Source organism: Colias eurytheme, chromosome 21 (assembly GCF_061535395.1).
Source record: "Colias eurytheme isolate Ceu_HAF_F1 chromosome 21, ilColEury1 Martin Lab GWU primary, whole genome shotgun sequence".
Classification (NCBI taxonomy): domain Eukaryota; kingdom Metazoa; phylum Arthropoda; class Insecta; order Lepidoptera; family Pieridae; genus Colias; species Colias eurytheme.
In genome coordinates this window covers 5,987,489-6,010,461 of record NC_143000.1, presented here as the reverse complement: position 1 = coordinate 6,010,461, position 22,973 = coordinate 5,987,489, and the positions used below count along the sequence as shown (strand labels likewise).

The window sequence follows — 22,973 nt, the reverse complement described above, 5'->3', positions numbered from 1 at the left end:
CAGGGACAGTTACAAAGGCATAGATGTGGAAATGGGCGAGATGAAGGTGTCGCCGCAAGTGAAAAAGCTGCAAAAGACGTTCTCCTTCAAGAGCGTCGATGAGTTCAAAGCGTCGGCCAAGAATTCCATTGAGAATTTAGATAGGAACGTCAATGATGATGATGATGATTTAGATATGACCCTATTGGTTCCATCTTATAGGCACATATCTGTATGCACAAGTGAAGGAATCGAAAGAGAAAACAGAACCATCAAACAGAGAAGGTTCGGTGTGACCGTTAATGAATGGCAGAAGCAGAAGTCGAGCAATGATTTGCGAAAGGAACTGCTGATTAAGCAAAATTTGTCACACGTGAAAAGTTACGACGATATCTTTAAGCATAACAAAGGTAATTGCTCTCGACGCAGTTCAGCAGAGATGAAAGTTTCGGATTTTACTCCCTTAAAAGAAAGTTACAAAAAAGCAGACCAACGTAGTAATGTAACTAGTGTACGTAAGCGAAAAGTCAATTTTACACCTGTACCATATCGTGAACGCAGAGTTGTGCCCACAATTGTTGTAGAAGAATACTCGTCTGATAACAGTATTGACAGAATTGCAAAGATCGTAACACCTCCTCCAAATAATAGCGTAGAAACAGACATATACTGCGACTGTCGTATATGTTGCGAGAACGACGATAGAAAACCTGATATCTTTGGAAATAAATTAAGTAGACTATTTGTTAAAATTGTTTCATATATGGATTCCGCTAGGAAATTGACGTGTTGGGACGAAAACAACAATTTGAGTGAAAATGAAATGTACACTTGCATAATGCATCTACTGAAGTTGTTATTCGGGCTATGGTTGAGGCATTCGGATCATAATTAATCGTTTGATGTTGGTAGAATTTAAAATATAAGATATTTATCTAAATATTCAAGTTGAATTTATGTTAAATTTATAAGAAAAGTATAGATTAATGGAAAAAAACGACAGTATTCGACTGAACGCGGTTTCATACAAAACAAATCAAGTACATACTACTTATATTTCTTTACGTACATTCTTTTCCACGATCTCCTGTCTATCAATTTCTTAACGATATCTGAAAATTAATATTTAAATACATAATCTCTTCATAAGGCGTTTATGCATTCACAATTCACACTAAATATACTTACACAAGACATTACGAAAAATACAATATGAGATTTATAACATACACAAACACTATTTTATTTCAGCGAATCTTATTCTTTCTACAACGGTATTGAGAATATATAGAAATGAGTATGAAAATACTAATTCTTATAACATGTTTTTGTTCGGTACATCCCGTGGCATTAAAGAATTATAATCTTAAATGACGGTCATATGCATACCATCTCATAAGAACGAAAGAGATCTAGAACATTTGTTAGAACAAATTATACATATTCTGACTCTAATGTTGAAGTGAGATGGCATGCGTCTCGCTGTCGTTTAGAATCGTTTCTTTTTTGGCGCGTGGTTATACTAACATCGCATAAGCGCTTATACAGACGATACAATTTTGTCAAATATTGTAAATTCCAGCTGTAATAAAGCTAATTCGCATTTTACGCTAAAAGTAAATAAGAACTTTTGCGATTGGTACGAGGAAATGGGTTTTTTCTAAATATTGTAAATCAAATTACTGCGATTTTTTAAACAACGACTGAGTTGGAAATATCCTTTCCTATTCTTCTTTTTAATCTTGGACATTTTTTTTTTATAATAAACATCAGTTTATTCGTACGAAATGAAATAAATTGTAATAATGTTTTAAAGGAATTAATTATCGCAGTAGTTTGAAATAGTAGTTAAGTAGATATCGGTAGGATGATGATGATGGTTTGTACTTTTAGGTATTAATGTGCATGCGATTTTGGGTTATAGTGTTTGTTACATAAATGCGATAATTGTGTGCACAATCTTTCCAGATGGCATAAATTGCTGAACAACTGTATATTCATGAATCCGTCATGGAATGAGAGCTAATATCTTCGTTTTTTAGCATTTTTCATCCAACGCATAGTAACTATTCGCTTGGGTGACAAATTGAATCAATAATGGACTTGTTAACTCTATTTCAATACACATTCGATAGTGTGCCATCTTCGAAGTTTCTGGAATAATTTAATAAAATATCAATACATGCTCATCACACTATACTTTAAATGTTTTAACATATCAACGTTCTCAAGTGCACGAGCTTGCACTCATGTAAACCAAATCTTGAATTCTTTCTTCATATATTGTGTATATTCTATTCAAAGTATATTTGCATTGCCACATAGTCGTGAAATGTCAACTTATTACAACCAATATTTATAAGCAGTGTATCGCTAGACGCTTCAATTTCGTATTATACACACGCAGTCGAATTAATGATAATATGGAATAATTTTATATAATTAATTTTTAATTTATTATGGCCTAATAAATGTGAATTCTTCAAATTTGTTTTTATCATTTGACCATCATAAATTTGTAGCCATTTACTAAGTATTAAGTTACCAAATATAAAATCCGAATCGATTTAAATTCATTTCAATATTATTTATTTATACTATTCTCTCTTCGTAACGGAAAAGACAATTAGATTATAGACTAGAAAGTTATAGAACAGTTCTTCCATTCATATAGGAGGGTAGTTGTAAAGTGTCACAAACATTACAATAGAACTCGACTAGACCATGTGCCTCATACAGTCTGTTATCACATTTTATCTTATAGTATTTTGTAGGAAGTTAAAGATAGTGTAAGAATTGTGCGGACCATAATGCCCGCTAGGATAAGTAAATGTAATCATTCCTATGGCTTGTTTTATAAATCTGTTTGTCGTCTGCTTTGCTGTGAACGCGGTATAAACGCTGGCGGTTATAACGTGACGTTGAACATCGTGATTACGTTGTTTTTTAGATAGGTAGGTACACCTTTTGAATTTATTATGTTTGACTTTTTGTTAATAATCCTATCAATGAATAAATAAGGGTAGAATGTGTGCTGAAGAATTTGTTTTGACATTGCAACGTATAAAGACTAACGACGAAGGAAAGGCACATTGATGACATTTCTTTTTGCGATTCTATTTTGACTATTTAGAGGCTGTGCGACAAGGATAGATATTGCAAAATATTAATTGCATCTTATTTCCCTGGATGCTATTTATATATTTATTATTATTGTTATAAAGGTGTGCCCTTTAGTGTCAAAGATATTTTATCGACGACAGACAGAAGTTTAAAATGAGCAATAATCGTTATTAATATATTTTATAATGGCATAATTCCTTCGATGTCATTAATGCTAGTCACAGTACTACTGGGTACTAGAGTTAAGAAATGTTTTGGCATTATGGCGGCATGTTAGTGTGTTTGTATGTCAATTACACGGAGATACGGAACTTTGGGTCTAATATGAGTTTTCTCACATAAACTTATCGCTATTGACGACATACTTAGCATAAGATTATAATATTTCAATGCGTAAAAGACTTCATTTTGAAGAAGTTTTTTACGTATAGCTTACATTTTATATCACGTATTTTAGTTTCTCACCTCCTAGTGGTGCTGTCAAATGTTATCCAAATATTATGTCGTTTTGATTTATGTAAGAAAACTCATAGATCCGACTGAAGCAAACAGAAACAAACTAACATGTCGCCAGTATAGTTTATCAAATCACAATATTATTGGGTATTTGGGAACATCAACACTAAAATCTATAATTTCATTATTCTTTTCAATGTTATGAAACTTCTAGAATAAAACTGAGACAATTTATGGTATCTATTGTGATTAATGTTGACGGTGTCAAAATTAAAATATGTTTATATTATGTATTGTGTTTTATTTCTATATCCGGAGATTGATTTTAGGTTGCTGATTTATTGAATCAAATTGTGTGTGAAGAAACAGGAATGATTAATAACTACCTGCGATCGGCGGCTTCACCCGCGTGGTTCCGCTTCTGTTGGTCTTAGCGTGATGGTATATAGCCTATAGCCTTCCTGGATAAATGGGCTATCCAACACCAAAATAATTTTTCAAATCGTTCAAGTAGTTCTTGAGATAAGCGCGTTCAAACAAACAAACGAACTTCAGCTTTATAATAGTAAGTAGGTATAGATAAATTTTGAAAACGAGCCAATAATGTGATAAACTTTTAAAACAGTATTGCCTAATATTACTTTTAGAACATTAGCGATAGGTATATCGTAACGGCGTGTTTTGAAGCTTTGAATTTAACACCAGCATTTTGTCATAGGTCATATTGCAATAAAGGCCAAAATTATGTATCTATTCCACATTTCAAAACATTGTTATCTATGGAAAATATCGTCCACTCAGAGCTTTCAACTTCCTTATAACTAATTGAATAAATATAACGTTTCTAAAATATGTTTTGGAGATTGTAAACCAATATCTAAATTTAGTTATTGAGAAAGCTTCCTAATCCTGATATAAGAATTGAGAAGCCAGTTATGAGGCTTTATTATTTTTAATCTATTTGAATAGGTACTAATTTTATCTTTCTAAAGTAGTACAGAACTGACTAATTTGAAATTAAATACAGGAAGAATTTTTAGAATATCGTATGTAAATGTAATTATTAAAGGCTCTTAATTCATAAGGTCACCAATCAAATTCTTTATATCTGGTTGGAATATTCTTATTTTTAAACATTTAATATATATTGATTAGATGATAAACATTAATCTTTGGTGTCATGACATCGTTATAACAAAAATGTAACTTATGAATAAAACATAACAAAATTTTTGTGGACCGGTTCGAAGATTCAACAGGTTAACCTACATGGGGAAACTTTCTTCATGCTGATAATAATTTGTGGCGAAAACCTGTCAAAGATGATGATTGAACGTTAAATTCCTTTTTGGTGTGGATCTTCCTAACCAGTTATATTATTTCGTAGTAAAGAATGACGGTAGTAACTAAAATGAATAGGTTTGATTTGTAAATTCGCCTTCTCTATCAGCCTAGATATTTGACATCCTACTTTTATGAACAATGTAAAACTGGGATTTCCATTTATTTTATTTTTTTCCATTTTCAAGCTTTTATTTACGAAAGCTTTTTGCTGCTTATTTTATGAAGCAGGAGTTATCTAGCTTATAGGTTTAAGAGCCATTCATCTGGTGGAATTGATTCATGGTTAATAAGTAATTCTGGCTCATACATGATAATATCAGTCACATTAAACGAAGCACTCCACTACAATAAAATGTAGGTATGATTGAAATTTATAGATGCCTACAAGAATCTTGTGGATTGTGACCATCACAAGGAACGAGTTCCAATAGAACGCCGAAAAGTATTCATCACAATTAAGGTTGATGTTCCGACCGTCCCTCCATACATTTTTGATTACCTCTAAACACTTAACACAGACACTATTTCTTTAAAACTAATCATTTTATCACTTCTCTATAATGAAATGTGTGCGCGTTCGACCTTTTTAATCAATAATTTACAATATTTACTTAGAAAAACAACAGTAAAATACCGGAAAAATTTGACACTTCTACAGTAGTGTGCGTGACTTTTGCCAAGCGAAACACGACATAAAGCACGACATCTAGCGCATAGACTATATACTTATTACAGATCTAGCGCGTCAATGTCTAAACGAAAGGCGATGTTTAGACATTGACGCGCTAGATGTCGTGCATTCGCGTTCGTTATCTTATGCATAATGAGCATAATTCTAATAAATCAAAGTTCTGTGTAAAAATTGAGTAATTTCATTTCCAATCGTTCAAAGAAAATAACAATAAAATAAAATAAAACTAATGACCTTAGAAACTATGTTTTTTTTTATTTATTACTCATTATTGTTCGTCCGTCGTAGGTCTGTAAACTGTATTGTACACTGAAGGTAAATGGTACTGTAGGTACTTTAGTTCGGCGTCGTCGCTCGTCGGCTTGATATAAAATTACATTCTTGATTTCATCATCGAGATAGAATGTACTACGTACTAGAGAGGCGATCGCTACTACACTCTCTTTAACACGAGCTAGAGGTAAGAATCACAAGTCTCTTTAGTCTGTGTCGGACTGTGCCCCCCGCTTGCCGCGTCAACATGTGTTATTGCTCTGTTCAAAATGCCTTCGTGTTTGCTTAGATATTGTTTTAACAGTTCCCATAATACAAACAAAGCCCGAGGAGTGACTTTTCACCAGTAAGTTTCCTTATTATGAGTAAGTCATGCATTTTACTAATATTGTTATCATTTTGCGAAAAATCACCACGCGTTCTGCGTTTCGCGCCATTTTTCATAGACTAACAGCACAGACGTGACACTATCGATGAGTCTGTTAAAAAAATGTAACTGGATTTTTTTAACTATGTATATACAATATCTACTAGGAAAGATTACCGTGGTGTAGTACCTAAATATTTATACTTTTACCCGACTACGCAAAGTAAAACGGTAGGTTATATTAAGTAATATTTATTTATTTACCTATTTTTATTTATTAAAAAAAGCCTAATCAATAGTTGTTCCAATAGGATTTATAAATTATTATGCACAACAATTACAAATAAACACAACATTCACAGAAACTAATACAGTAAAAGTTCCTTAATCGCGCTTCCTTTATTCGTGTTTTCACTATTCGCGGATTAAAAAAATGCGACCCAATTTCTATATTCACGACTAAAAATTTTTTTTTTCGCGGATTTAATAAGTACATACATAATAATAAAATTATTCCAATAGGTATCTTACCCAATATCCTTGTCAAATGGACTAATAAGAAAGTAAAATAGATCTTATAACAAGTTTGCCTAAAGTACATAATATTATGTTCTTAAATGATATCGCCGAGGCCTTTGACACAAGCCGCCTTTGTCGCAAGCCACCTCTGCAGCGATTGATGTTTTTGAGAATGTAAATAAACAGAATGGAAGCAACCTTATAACTCAATAAATAAAGTATATTTTTAAATGTAGTTCCGTTTATAGTAAAGTTACAAAAATTGTGATCGAGTAAGGGGGCGTCCATAAATTACGTGAGGTGTTTTTTAAAATTTTCTGCACCTCCCTCCCCCCCTGGTGAGATGTCGTGAGAATTTATTCAACCCCTCCCCCATCCTCGAATCTCGCGTGAGATTTTTCAAAATGTGAGTTTCTTATACGTAAACGCCATCAACATTGAATCATCGTATCCATTTAAATTACATCATGAAGCAAAAACTGATAAAACTATTGATTACTACACAAAACGACAAAAGCTTAATAAATTGATATTATTTAAAGGAAATTAAAATACATAGTTTAAGGTGATTGCAACGATCTGTTCCCAGCCAATATCCCGCTAGATGGCGCTGAATTCTACATTTCTAGTTTATTTGAGTTTTTGCGTAATTGGAATAGTCATCAAACCTAGGAATAGTCATGGCGGTTACTGAATATTATATTTTATTGAAATATGTTATATCATTGCCTTAAAATCCACCCAATTCGGTAAAATTATGCGTTTTAACATCTGTCATTGCATACAGGGTCGTTTACACACACAGACGTATACAAAAATGATAAAGATTTAACTCTAGATGGCGTGAATGTAAAGCGCGTCACACACGGTGAAGATACTACCACAGACTAATATACTACCTATAATATTTTATCTAATCTAGTAATATTTTATATTACAGTATCTTAAGGTATCCGGTATCAGCGTTCTGACCATCATTTTTCTTTTTTCGCTGTAGAACCGCCATCCTGTTACAAATGACCCACAAAGGAGAATGACCACGGGTGGTATCGGTAAAATTTTAGTTGTGCCACGTATTCGTTATATTGTTAATTCCTATTTGTATTTATAATGATCATATGTATCAATATTAAGTCTTAATTAAACCGGATAAATTGAAATAATAGTAAAAGTAAAAGTTTTTCTTTTGAAACATGTATGACTACGTATGGAATCGGTAAAATACTAGTTGTGTCACGTGTTCGTGATATTGTTAATTCCTATTTGTATTTATAATGATCATATTTATCACTATTAAGTTGTAATTATACCGAATAAATAGAAATAAAAGTAAAAGTTTTGTTTTGACACATACCTATATCTATCTCTCTTGCAAACGTCATATGTCATCTCAGAGGAATAAACCTATAGAGTTCTTATATTGAGACAGAACAAAATACATATTTTCTAATCTACTTACTCTTAGTCAATAACAGCATAAGTCAGATTGAGATAGCGATAGAGTATCTGCACTGTCTTTAAACGTAGCGCGCCGGCAGTCAGTTTGTTTTCCAACCAGCTGGTGGGCTCAGTGCGTCAAGTGTTTTTAACGAAATATTTAGAAAATATAAAGTGTATAGTGTTTCTTTTTATTTGTCAGTGTGCTAAAATGACTATTGTATGTTTAGCTATCGGCTATTACTAGTCGAATGGGAGTTTTGGATGAAAACAATGAAAAAATATCTTTCCATCGGTAAGTGATTTTCAGCAAATTGATAAATATTTATGTTCTAACCCTATTTGAAGGTTTTATCAAGCGCTTTTTTATAAGTTTATGTTGTAACTGTAACATTTACCCACTTTATGGGGTTGTGGAATACAAAAGAATTAAATAATTTTTAAAAAATGTCACAATATTATCACGTTTGGCATTTTGTTTACCACCGTAGTGTTGTAACACATCTAGCGTATATTATCGATTTATGACAAAAAATCTATTTCATATTAACGTTGATTTATTTATTTTGTTTCTTATATCAGATTTATATGTAGTTGTTGTTACAAATAATAGATGTAAATTTTCTACAGCAGGAAAATAAAAAATACCACGTGGTTGTTTTATTTGACTTATCTGTTTAGTTTGTTGTTTCTCTTTTAGATTATTAATAAATTCATTTTGTTTTAGATTTCCACAGCTAAATAAAAAATGGGTATAAAACATGAGACGTGTAGATTGGACGCCGTCGAAATTTGCTATATTGTGTTCACTGCATTTCGAGCCTGCGTGTTATCAAGATGGATACTCTAGAAGAATTGTGCAATCTTACGCTTACGTTTTTTTTTGTTCATTTAGATAATAAATACATTTGTGTGTGAGTGAATTTTTATTTGGAAATTTTTTTACACATTTACTTTAAATGTGTAACTATGTGAAAATTAAACGGTTGATTAAATGACAGTTCTCATAGATGAGAAACTACTATTGAAATACATACTTAATATACATGCGTTTTCAAAGAAAGACCCGCATAGTTCCCATTCCTGTGGGATTTACGGGATCAAAAGTAATTTTTCCAAATTTCATTGTAATCGGTTTAGTAGTATTCGCGTGAAAGAGTAACAAACATCCATCCTCACAAACTTTCGCTTTATTAGTAGGATGTAAGGAAAATGTTTTCTTTAAGACTGTCCTTTTATGAACTTGTTAAAATTCATGCTGACAGTGCCTTTCTCCTCACTCCTTTAACTTTATCATCATTTCCATCTTTATTTTAAATTAGTTACATTTCAAGTTTTAAAATTTATTTTAAAATATACTAGCTTTTCGCCCGCGTTTTTAAAGAAAATCCCGCACAGTTCCCGTTCACGTGGGATTTCCGGTATAAAACCTATCCTATGTGTGTATGTACAAAATTTCATTGTAATCGGTTCAGCAGTGAAAGAGAAAGTTATCCATTCTCGCATAATTTCGCATTTATTATATTCGTAGGATTAAACAAATAATGTATTCAACTGAAATTAATGATTAATTTTGTTTTTTTTTTATTATTTATTATTTCACGAAACCGTAAATGCAAAATGCATTCACGATTTTATCGATTGAAGCACATCCCATCACTATCACCTTCTATCTATCTAAATACGTACCTATAGTAAAAATGGTGCCATGACTATGTTGAAACGTAGCTTGTAGTCTATAGCTATCTCATTCTTTCATACGACGTTTTCTTTAGATAGAGAGAAACAAATATATGTAAATTGTATACGCTCGATACAAGTACTCTATAGGTTTATTCCTCTGAGTATGTCATAGTTTCTATTTGAAATGTCAAATGAATGTGTTCGACGCATTGTTCGATGTTATTTTGAAATAATGTTTAAATTACGATTTACTTTTCACATTTGTCTTGTAAATTAAAATATTACCTATGTAATAAATGTAAAACTTAACGTTCATCGTTAGTTTAAACTCGATTAAGTAGTTTTTTGAAGTGTTGAATAAAACTATTGTTTTATTTTTATTGTCGCGAACTGCGGCTTATTTACATAAAAACTTTAATCATATCTAAAAGTACTAACATCAAGCTTTAAATTGAGCTATATTTCATCTTGACACAATAAGTTTGATTGCGATACCAAGTGCCATAGTCACTTGGGCAATCTCCTGTGGTTTTCATTTTTCTGTATGGGTAGACAAAACTTCAAAACGCCACCTGCTACGGTTTATATTATTATGAACGATTAGCTTTCCGCCCGCATTTTCAAAAAAAAACCCGTATAGTTCCCGTTCCCGTGGGGTTTCCGGGATAAAACCTATTCAATGTGTCCAAGTTACGTTCTATATGTGTGCTAAATTTCATTGTAATCGGTTCAGTAGTATTTGCGTGAAACACACACATACACATCCTCACAAACTTTCGCATTAGTAGGAAGTAGGATTGTTATAAAAATAAAAGTTATATTTGTTGGCGTAAACTATTTTATTGTAATTTTGGGAAATAAATAATGTCAAAATTGATTACCTACAATAAAACGCAGTTTTATTTTATTACCTACATTACACTATTGTTTTTTTTTTATCAAAACATGTATTTGAAGTAGCAAATATGATATTATGCTGATCCAAGCATTTTCACTCAAAACTAATATCACTAATGATTTGTAAAAGTAAATTATTTCAAAATACATTTCATAACCAACAAGTAAGAATAATTATTCATACAACAACAAATCAAAAACACTATTTACTATGGAAAAAAAACCAGGAAGGTGAAAAACATATTTACGATTTCGATGCACTCGACTTTTAGTAAAATAATAGGTAAAAAATAATATTATTATGGTTTTGATAACAGACATATCTGTGGTTTTGATTTTAGCTACTAGTATCAGAAAGCTGCGTGTTCAATGCACGTCGGGGTCCCACAACTGTGGAGGAAGGAAGGTAGAATACCTCCATCGAATAAGTGAAGTTTCTCGACATACTCGATTTGCCGGCCGGCCTCAATGAAGATTGTCCGAAAGTTGTATATGTGCTCTGTAACGAAAAAATTTCGCTAGCGCGATTCAGAGTGAGGTGTCGTACAATATACCTAATGAAGTTTTTCATCTTTTTATTTTACTGCAAATACAAAATAAAAATTAAACAATGGTAATGTAAATTCTAAACAAACTACAGTAGGCGCTCGATAATCCGGCGCTCGCCAATCCGGCACGCTCGGTAGTCCGGCACTTCGGGACTCAGACAGCCCGCTCTATAATCCGGCATTTCACATAGCTGAACGCCGGACTACTGAACGAAAACGTCACAAATGATGAACTTATATGTAATTTTAATACATAATTAATTAATATATTTTTAATTAATTTATGTAATTTTGTTTTATAATAAATTCAACTTACTATTTTAAATATGAAGTCTTATTTCCTATACAATCCGGCATAGAGGAAAAATTGCCGGTGCCGGATTAGCAAGCGCCTACTGTACTACCAAAATACAATTAGAACAAAAATCATTTGACTTGTTTATTTCACCCAGAGGCCAGAGGCGGCTCGTGACAAAATTGTATACCTAGGTGTTCACTTGAAATAAAACAACGAAAATACAATAGCGTTCGGGATGATTTATTACAAAAAAATGAGCACCACATTTTATAAATGTCTATAACACTAAAAATTACAAAGTACAGGCTATTTCAAAACGAATTCAATGACTAGGTATCAATAATTAGTAAATCACCGAATTTGCATTCGCGAGCGTAGGTATCCATAGTGTTTGTCACTGACGTCAGTCTATAACTTATAGTTATAGAGGTCAGTGGTGTTTGTTGTGTAAACATGTATGTATTTGAGTAGTTAGTAGCATATTATATTCTGAATTTCTGATCCATGCCTATTCACTCAAAACTAATAACACTAATGATTTGTAACAGTAAATTATTTCAATAGGTAGGTATTTGAACATTTCCCAACAAGACGTAAGAATAATTATTCGTAGGTATACAAGATACAATAACAAATCTAATACACTATTTATTATTTTATTATTTACTAGCGGTCCGCCCCGGCTTCGCCCGTGGTACATGTTTACGTTTTCTCTCCATAAGAAGTAATAGCTAGAGAGCTAGCGCAAAGCTACCTGTATGTATTTGACCAGACCTGGATTTTTGTGTGTTGATTCCCCTATACCTACTATACATGAGATGAGGAGTCACTAAGCCCAGAGTGGTGGACGGGGCGCGCGCTTAGGTAAGACAGGTGGAAATTTTTGGCGAACTTTGAAACCATTTGACCACGTCTGCCATTTTGATATTTGAAAATAGATTATTATTACTATCGGAAAATAACAACATTGTTATTTTCCAGAATGTTATCCGCGTGATAATGGTCTGCCATTTGGCAGACCATTATCACGCGGATAACATTCTGGCAGACACTTATGAAAGTGCTGAAAAAAATACAATTTTGAAAGTATTTGACCAGATCTGCCATTCATATATTTTATTTATTAGGGTCTTAAAAACTTATTTTCGAAACGGCAGACATTTTCATTGCGTACAGACTTCAGCAGACAACAAAACTTTACAGACTTCAGCAGTCAACAAGACTAAATGTATCTACAGACGCTCCGATTTGGTTGGTGCCAACCATCCGACCACGACCAAATCGGAAAGTGTAGAGAGCGGTCGGTCCGACATAATTATTATTAATATTGGTTTGACGTGGTCGGATGTGCCGGCGATACCGACCAAACCAACTTCCTATCCGATCCAACCAAATTGGAACGTCTGGAAGCTTTGTTCCGACCAAATCGGCTCATTCCATAGAGTAATATAGGTAATTGGCTCATTCACATTCGCAACGCCGCCGGTGTAGGACGTCAACATGAACGCCGAGGGAGTTACGGTCACCGAACGTGACATATTAATAAAATTGCTGGAACTATATAAAGACTTTCCCTGTTTGTGGGACTTAAGTAACAAAGATTACGCAAATAGAGATGCCAGAAATCAAGCGTATTTTATTATGTTAGAAGTATTAAAAAAAATTGACAGTGCGGCTACATTAAAAACCTTAAAAAATAAGTTGTAAGAGCCGCATATGACTGTAATTTTCTCTATTTCTATAGTAGAATTTAGCCCATTCTCTTTGTACTATGGTCAACTGACATATTACTCTATGGTCAACTGACAGCTGGAAGGCCAACCGTCGGACAATCTGTAGCAATGTTGGAATGGTTGCCTTGTCGGTTCCGATATGGTTGGCACCAACCAAATCGGAGCGTCTGTAGATACATTTAGCTTCTACATGGTCAGATGTATATATGTATTACGTTCCCTGACCTTACATCAATGATTTACTTTATTAATGTTTTTATGGTCATTTACATTTAATTTTGAAAACTATGGAATAAAATTTATAAATTTGATGATACAAAACTAAATATACATTTGTAAAGAATCTCAAATATAAAGTTGTGTTGCAAATAACAAATCATCATTTAAATATTTAGTTTATTTCTTTATTTAAGAAACAATTAACAATTACAAAACAACATAAAAAAACACGCATGCATTTATTGAAATGTTCATTCATCATCACTATCGTATGGCGTTGTGTGACTCGTCTTCATAATCCATTGAATCGGATTCTGTAAAAGTAAAACGTAAATTATATAATAAAAGAAATGAGTCATTATAAACTTACCTAGTAAGGCAATGCCTTTGATGTCGCACGATGCCGCCGCGCCGCCAGTGTAGGTACTTCTGCTGCTACATGAAAATATGCTAGGGTTGCAACAAATGGGAAATAAAACAATTGTGATTATTACTATTATGATGTAATCATTTATTCATATTATGTACATTCAAAACAATTGCTATTATTAAATCTGATGTAATTATTTTTTCATAAATATATAATTATTATTAATTACATAATATATTGCACTGTGAAATATTTACGTATCACTTTATTTTTGATGTTCTTAATTGTCTTTTATAAAATTTAAGTGACACATTCGCATTGGGATCAACAATCCGATAAGAAAAGAATGGAGACAACATATACATAGCTTTGATTTCAATTCTACAGATACAAAATATACAATCTATCTAAAATGATACAACGGATGTTTCCTGCGTTTTCTCGTCAAAATACCGAAACAACGTAATTATTGTATAGTAGTTGGGCGTGAAAGTAAAAAAACAAATGAAAAGTGTTTTCCATATGATTATTTATTAAATTTACGCGATTAAGAATAATTTCAACGATACAATTTAGTAACCGAGAATTCAGAGGATTAAAGAAAATACCTGCCTGATCATTTTATCAAACTCTAAAAGAATTATGGTTATTTCGCATCACTCGGTTTATTAGTTTGGTAATAATTATTAAAGGTAGTTACAACCCTAGCCATTGAGTCGAACGGTAGGCAACACAATATCGACTTTGTGCGGGTACATATGGTACATTTCTTCTTGCTGTGAAGCGTAATTATTATTATTAAGATTTTTTAGGCTATTTTGAATCAGCTGTTCTAATTTAATTCTAGAAATTTTTTTAAAAGTATATTATGAGTTTATAAATACCTCAACCAATAGTTATTGTGTCCTATCCTCATTTCTTTATATCTTGGTAGTTAACTAAAGTGTTAAATTTACATAACCTCAACAACAACATTTACACTGCCACTGCACTAAAACTAAACTAACTAGCTCTCTAGCTATAAGAACCATCCTCGTACTTCAAGGGATATAATAAAAAAAGAATTATCGAAATCGGTTCAGCCGTTCTCGAGTTATGCGCTTACCAACACATTTTGCGATTCATTTTTATATTAGACTAGCGGTCCGCCCCGGCTTCGCCCGTGGTACATGTTTACGTTTTCTCTACATAAGAACCATCCTCGTACTTCAAGGAATATAATAAAAAAAGAATTATCGAAATCGGTTCAGCCGTTCTCGAGTTATGCGCTTACCAACACATTTTGCGATTCATTTATATATATATACTAGCGGTCCGCCCCGGCTTCGCCCGTGGTACATAATATTTACGTTTTCTCTACATAAAAACCATCCTCGTACTTCAAGGAATATAATAAAAAAAGAATGATCGAAATCGGTTCAGCCGTTCTCGAGTTATGCGCTTACCAACACATTTTGCGATTTATTTTTATATATAAGAAGATAAGATTATGTGAAAATAACCAGGAAGGTGAAAAACATATTTACGAAAACATAACTTAACATAATATGGCTGTCGCTACAATAATTATATTTCAATTTTATCTTTTTATACCTAGTAGAACTGGCCGACGAATAAAAAAAATCGTATTAGAATAAATACAATAAATTACGGAACAAAAAAAGGATTGTAACTGAATTAGGTATGTTTGTTTCTGGGCGCACCGTTTTCGACGACGCGACGCGCGACGTAAGCGTATAGGTATAGGTACCTACTTTGCTAAAACAAACTAATAAAATTGTGTGTCTGTCTGAAAATTCGGAAAAGCATATTTTGCAAGTTTGTAATTACTTTGATAGTTTACCGATTTATAATAATTGTAATTGTAATTGTATAATATATAATTTGCAATGTGGTGAAATTTCATAAAAATCACGGGCCAATTTTTTGTTTTGAATCCCACCGAAAATATAATTGCGTTATTAGAATAATTAATTACTATACCTACCCACGATCAATTATTACAATATAGTCTCAAATGCATACTAGAGAAATATTGCAATTTGATTCAATTAAAATGCATAGCATACAAAAATAAATTCACAACACAAGAAATTCCGCGCGCAAATCATAGCGCGTGTCAATGAAATCAAGAATGTTTTATATCAAGCCGACGCGGACGACGACGCGACGCCGAACAAAAGTACCTACGACGGACGACCACGCTTCGAGTTGCCAAACAACATGAGTAATAAATTGTTTACAAAAAAAAACAAGTTTTCCATTTTTCTGTATGAGTAGACAGAACTTCAAAACGCCACCTGCTACGGTTTATATTATGAACGATTGTTATAAAAATAAAAGTTATATTTGTTGGTGTAAACTATTTTATTGATCAATAATTTTGGAATTTAAAATTGTCAACATTGATTACAATAAAACGCAGTTTTATTTTATTACACTATTGTTTTTTTTATCAAAACATGTATTTGAAGTACCATATAATATTATGCTGATCCAAGCATTTTCACTCAAAACTTATATCACTAATGATTTGTAAAAGTAAATTATTTCAATATACATTTCATAACCAACATGTAAGAATAATTATTATTATTCCTACCTACAACAACAAACCTAAAACACTATTTACTATGGGAAAATAACCAGGAAGGTGAAAAACATATTATTATTTACGATTTCGACGCACTCGACTTTTAGTAAAATATAGTAGGTAAACATAATATTATGGTTTTGATTTTTGCTACTAGTATAAGAAAACTGCGTGTTCAAACTACTTGTTTGTCTGTCTGAAAATTCGGAAGTACTTTGGTAGTTTACCGATTTATATTTATAATAATATTGTATATATCGTTGTTTAAAAAATATTCAAACACAATAAAATATGATATACTGATTTATCACTGGTTTCAGTGATGAACTGATGAGTCAATTATAGCCACTATACTTTCGTCATACGTGTGTATGATTGATGTGATTTGCAACGTGGTGATATTTCAGAGAAATCACGGGTCAAATTGTCCCACCGAAAATATAACTGCGTTATAAGAATAACTATACCTACGATAAATTATACATAATACAATATAGTCTCAAATGCATACTAGTGAAATATTTTATTTGAATCAATAAAATAAAAAAAAAATAAAAAATAATAATAATACAAAAATAAATTCACAACACAAGAAAATCCGCGCGCAAATCATAGCGCGTGACAATGAAATCAAGAACTTTCGAGCCGACGCGGACGACGAAGGAGCCTAACAAAAGTACCTACAATCATAGGCGGCTCGTGACAAAATTGTATGGCCGTGTTCACTTGAAATAAAACAACGAAAATAGGTACCTACAATAGCGTTAGCAGTACAAAAAAAACCGGCCAAGTGCGAGTCGGGCTCGCGCACAAAGGGTTCCGTAGCAGCAAATATAATAAATTACAGTTAAATCAACCTATCTCAAAAACTATAAGAGATACTTTGATCAAACCAAAAATCGTTGAAAGAGTTAATTAGCATGCATCACCTCTATTTTTTTTAGAATTTTATACCCCGTAGTTATAAAAATAGAGGGGGGGGGACATACTTTTTACGACTTTGAGAGCTGATATCTCAAAAACCGTTCACTTTAAGAAAAATGTTTTTTAGAAAACTTTATATCATTTTAAAAGACCTTTCCATTGATACCCCACACGGGTATGTACATCGAAAAAAAAATTTCATCCCTCAGTTACATGTATGGGGGGCCCCACCCCCAATTCTTTTTTTTACTATTTAGTGTCATATTTTTGTAGCGGTTCATACAACACATATTCCCATCAAATTTCATCACTGTAGTACTTATAGTTTCCGAGTAAATCGGCTGTGACAGACGGACAGACGGACAGACGGACAGACGGACATGACGAAACTATAAGGGTTCCGTTTTTGCCATTTTGGCTACGGAACCCTAAAAATGAGCACCACATTATAAATGTCTATTTATACACTAAAAATTATAGAGTATTTCAAAACGAATTCAAATATTATTTAGCAATAATTAGAAAATCCCCGAATTTGCATTCGTGATCGTATTCATAGTGTTTGTCTACACTAATATTATAAAGAGGAAAACTTTGTTTGTTTGTTTGATTGTAATGAATAGGCTCATAAACTACTGGACATTTTACCAATGTTTGCAAGTTTGTGATTACTTTGATAGTTTACCGATTTATAATAATTGTATCTTATATCATTGTTTAAAAATATTCAAACACAATATGATATAGGTACTGATTTATCACTGGTTTCAGTGATGAACTGATGAGTCAATGTTAGCCACAATACTAATCAGTAATCACTTTCGTCATACATGTGTATGAACTATGATTGATGTGATTTGCAATGTGGTGAAATTTCATAAAAATCACGGGCCAATTTTTTGTTTTGAATCCCACCGAAAATACATATATTACTAATTGCGTTATTAGAATAATTAATTACTATACCCACGATCAATTATTACAATTTACAATATAGTCTCAAATGCATACTAGAGAAACATTGCAATTTGAATCAATTAAAATGCATAGCATACAAAAATAAATTCACAACACAAGAAATTCCGCGCGCAAATCATAGCGCGTGTCAATGAAATCAAGAATGTAATTTTATATCAAGCCGACGAGCGACGACGCCGAACTAAAGTACCTACCATTTACCTTCAGTGTACAATACAGTTTACAGACCTACGACGGACGAACAATAATGAGTAATAAATAAAAAAAAACATAGTTTCTAAGGTCATTAGTTTTATTTTATTTTATTGTTATTTTCTTTGAACGATTGGAAATGAAATTACTCAATTTTTACACAGAACTTTGATTTATTAGAATTATGCTCATTATGCATAAGATAACGAACGCGAATGCACGACATCTAGCGCGTCAATGTCTAAACATCGCCTTTCGTTTAGACATTGACGCGCTAGATCTGTAATAAGTATATAGTCTATGCGCTAGATGTCGTGCTTTATGTCGTGTTTCGCTTGGCAAAAGTCACGCACACTACTGTAGAAGTGTCAAATTTTTCCGGTATTTTACTGTTGTTTTTCTAAGTAAATATTGTAAATTATTGATTAAAAAGGTCGAACGCGCACACATTTCATTATAGAGAAATGATAAAATGATTAGTTTTAAAGAAATAGTGTCTGTGTTAAGTGTTTAGAGGTAATCAAAAATGTATGGAGGGACGGTCGGAACATCAACCTTAATATAAAATCCTCGTTTTATTAATTCCCTAGTATCAGTACCACCAGATAGTACCGAGTAAACAGATTGCACAATGTGTCGCATCTGCACGCATTGCTTAATCTTTGAACTTGAAGCCACGCCTCGCTCGTTCCACACGTACCCCACCACATCGGCCGCGCGCAATGTTTTTGTTTGGAATAACCCCTCTAGTAATATATCTCGATGGATTTCATTGACACGCGCTATGATTTGCGCGCGGAATTTCTTGTGTTGTGAATTTATTTTTGTATGCTATGCATTTTAATTGATTCAAATTGCAATGTTTCTCTAGTATGCATTTGAGACTATATTGTAAATTGTAATAATTGATCGTGGGTATAGTAATTAATTATTCTAATAACGCAATTAGTAATATATGTATATTTGGTGGGATTCAAAACAAAAAATTGGCCCGTGATTTTTATGAAATTTCACCACATTGCAAATCACATCAATCATAGTTCATACACATGTATGACGAAAGTGATTAGTATTGTGGCTAACATTGACTCATCAGTTCATCACTGAAACCAGTGATAAATCAGTACCTATATCATATTGTGTTTGAATATTTTTAAACAATGATATAAGTATACAATTATTATAAATCGGTAAACTATCAAAGTAATCACAAACTTGCAAACATTGGTAAAATGTCCAGTAGTTTATGAGCCTATTCATTACAATCAAACAAACAAACAAAGTTTTCCTCTTTATAATATTAGTGTAGACAAACACTATGAATACGATCACGAATGCAAATTCGGGGATTTTCTAATTATTGCTAAATAATAATTGAATTCGTTTTGAAATACTCTATAATTTTTAGTGTATAAATAGACATTTATAATGTGGTGCTCATTTTTTTTGTACTGCTAACGCTATTGTAGGTACCTATTTTCGTTGTTTTATTTCAAGTGAACACGGCCATACAATTTTGTCACGAGCCGCCTGTGATTGTAGGTACTTTTGTTAGGCTCCTTCGTCGTCCGCGTCGGCTCGAAAGTTCTTGATTTCATTGTCACGCGCTATGATTTGCGCGCGGATTTTCTTGTGTTGTGAATTTATTTTTGTATTATTATTATTTTTTATTTATTTTTTTATTTTATTGATTCAAATAAAATATTTCACTAGTATGCATTTGAGACTATATTGTATTATGTATAATTTATCGTAGGTATAGTTATTCTTATAACGCAGTTATATTTTCGGTGGGACAATTTGACCCGTGATTTTTCTGAAATATCACCACGTTGCAAATCACATCAATCATACACACGTATGACGAAAGTATAGTGGCTATAATTGACTCATCAGTTCATCACTGAAACCAGTGATAAATCAGTATATCATATTTTATTGTGTTTGAATATTTTTTAAACAACGATATATACAATATTATTATAAATATAAATCGGTAAACTACCAAAGTACTTCCGAATTTTCAGACAGACAAACAAGTAGGTAGTTTGAACACGCAGTTTTCTTATATTAGTAGCAAAAATCAAAACCATAATATTATGTTTACCTACTATATTTTACTAAAAGTCGAGTGCGTCGAAATCGTAAATAATAATATGTTTTTCACCTTCCTGGTTATTTTCCCATAGTAAATAGTGTTTTAGGTTTGTTGTTGTAGGTAGGAATAATAATAATTATTCTTACATGTTGGTTATGAAATGTATATTGAAATAATTTACTTTTACAAATCATTAGTGATATTAGTTTTGAGTGAAAATGCTTGGATCAGCATAATATTATATGGTACTTCAAATACATGTTTTGATAAAAAAAACAATAGTGTAATAAAATAAAACTGCGTTTTATTGTAATCAATGTTGACAATTTTAAATTCCAAAATTATTGATCAATAAAATAGTTTACACCAACAAATATAACTTTTATTTTTATAACAATCGTTCATAATATAAACCGTAGCAGGTGGCGTTTTGAAGTTCTGTCTACTCATACAGAATAATGGAAAACTTGTTTTTTTTGTAAACAATTTATTACTCATGTTGTTTGGCAACTCGAAGCGTGGTCGTCCGTCGTAGGTACTTTTGTTCGGCGTCGCGTCGTCGTCCGCGTCGGCTTGATATAAAACATTCTTGATTTCATTGACACGCGCTATGATTTGCGCGCGGAATTTCTTGTGTTGTGAATTTATTTTTGTATGCTATGCATTTTAATTGAATCAAATTGCAATATTTCTCTAGTATGCATTTGAGACTATATTGTAATAATTGATCGTGGGTAGGTATAGTAATTAATTATTCTAATAACGCAATTATATTTTCGGTGGGATTCAAAACAAAAAATTGGCCCGTGATTTTTATGAAATTTCACCACATTGCAAATTATATATTATACAATTACAATTACAATTATTATAAATCGGTAAACTATCAAAGTAATTACAAACTTGCAAAATATGCTTTTCCGAATTTTCAGACAGACACACAATTTTATTAGTTTGTTTTAGCAAAGTAGGTACCTATACCTATACGCTTACGTCGCGCGTCGCGTCGTCGAAAACGGTGCGCCCAGAAACAAACATACCTAATTCAGTTACAATCCTTTTTTTGTTCCGTAATTTATTGTATTTATTCTAATACGATTTTTTTTATTCGTCGGCCAGTTCTACTAGGTATAAAAAGATAAAATTGAAATATAATTATTGTAGCGACAGCCATATTATGTTAAGTTATGTTTTCGTAAATATGTTTTTCACCTTCCTGGTTATTTTCACATAATCTTATCTTCTTATATATAAAAATGAATCGCAAAATGTGTTGGTAAGCGCATAACTCGAGAACGGCTGAACCGATTTCGATCATTCTTTTTTTATTATATTCCTTGAAGTACGAGGATGGTTTTTATGTAGAGAAAACGTAAATATTATGTACCACGGGCGAAGCCGGGGCGGACCGCTAGTATATATATATAAATGAATCGCAAAATGTGTTGGTAAGCGCATAACTCGAGAACGGCTGAACCGATTTCGATAATTCTTTTTTTATTATATTCCTTGAAGTACGAGGATGGTTCTTATGTAGAGAAAACGTAAACATGTACCACGGGCGAAGCCGGGGCGGACCGCTAGTCTAATATAAAAATGAATCGCAAAATGTGTTGGTAAGCGCATAACTCGAGAACGGCTGAACCGATTTCGATAATTCTTTTTTTATTATATCCCTTGAAGTACGAGGATGGTTCTTATAGCTAGAGAGCTAGTTAGTTTAGTTTTAGTGCAGTGGCAGTGTAAATGTTGTTGTTGAGGTTATGTAAATTTAACACTTTAGTTAACTACCAAGATATAAAGAAATGAGGATAGGACACAATAACTATTGGTTGAGGTATTTATAAACTCATAATATACTTTTAAAAAAATTTCTAGAATTAAATTAGAACAGCTGATTCAAAATAGCCTAAAAAATCTTAATAATAATAATTACGCTTCACAGCAAGAAGAAATGTACCATATGTACCCGCACAAAGTCGATATTGTGTTGCCTACCGTTCGACTCAATGGCTAGGGTTGTAACTACCTTTAATAATTATTACCAAACTAATAAACCGAGTGATGCGAAATAACCATAATTCTTTTAGAGTTTGATAAAATGATCAGGCAGGTATTTTCTTTAATCCTCTGAATTCTCGGTTACTAAATTGTATCGTTGAAATTATTCTTAATCGCGTAAATTTAATAAATAATCATATGGAAAACACTTTTCATTTGTTTTTTTACTTTCACGCCCAACTACTATACA

General features: G+C 32.3%; 1 protein-coding gene across 1 annotated transcript in view; it reads left to right on the top strand.

The window, feature by feature from the left end:
- The window catches only part of Rilpl (Rab interacting lysosomal protein like), a 47,347-nt gene extending 43,500 nt beyond the window's left edge, over positions 1 to 3,847 (top strand). Inside the window, exon 8 of the mRNA XM_090114268.1 lies at positions 1,948 to 3,847. Coding sequence (XP_089970394.1) covers positions 1,948 to 2,005 — 58 coding nt within the window. The 3' untranslated portion in view covers positions 2,006 to 3,847. The remainder of the gene's footprint in view (positions 1 to 1,947) is intronic.
- The last annotated feature ends 19,126 nt before the right edge of the window (positions 3,848 to 22,973 follow it).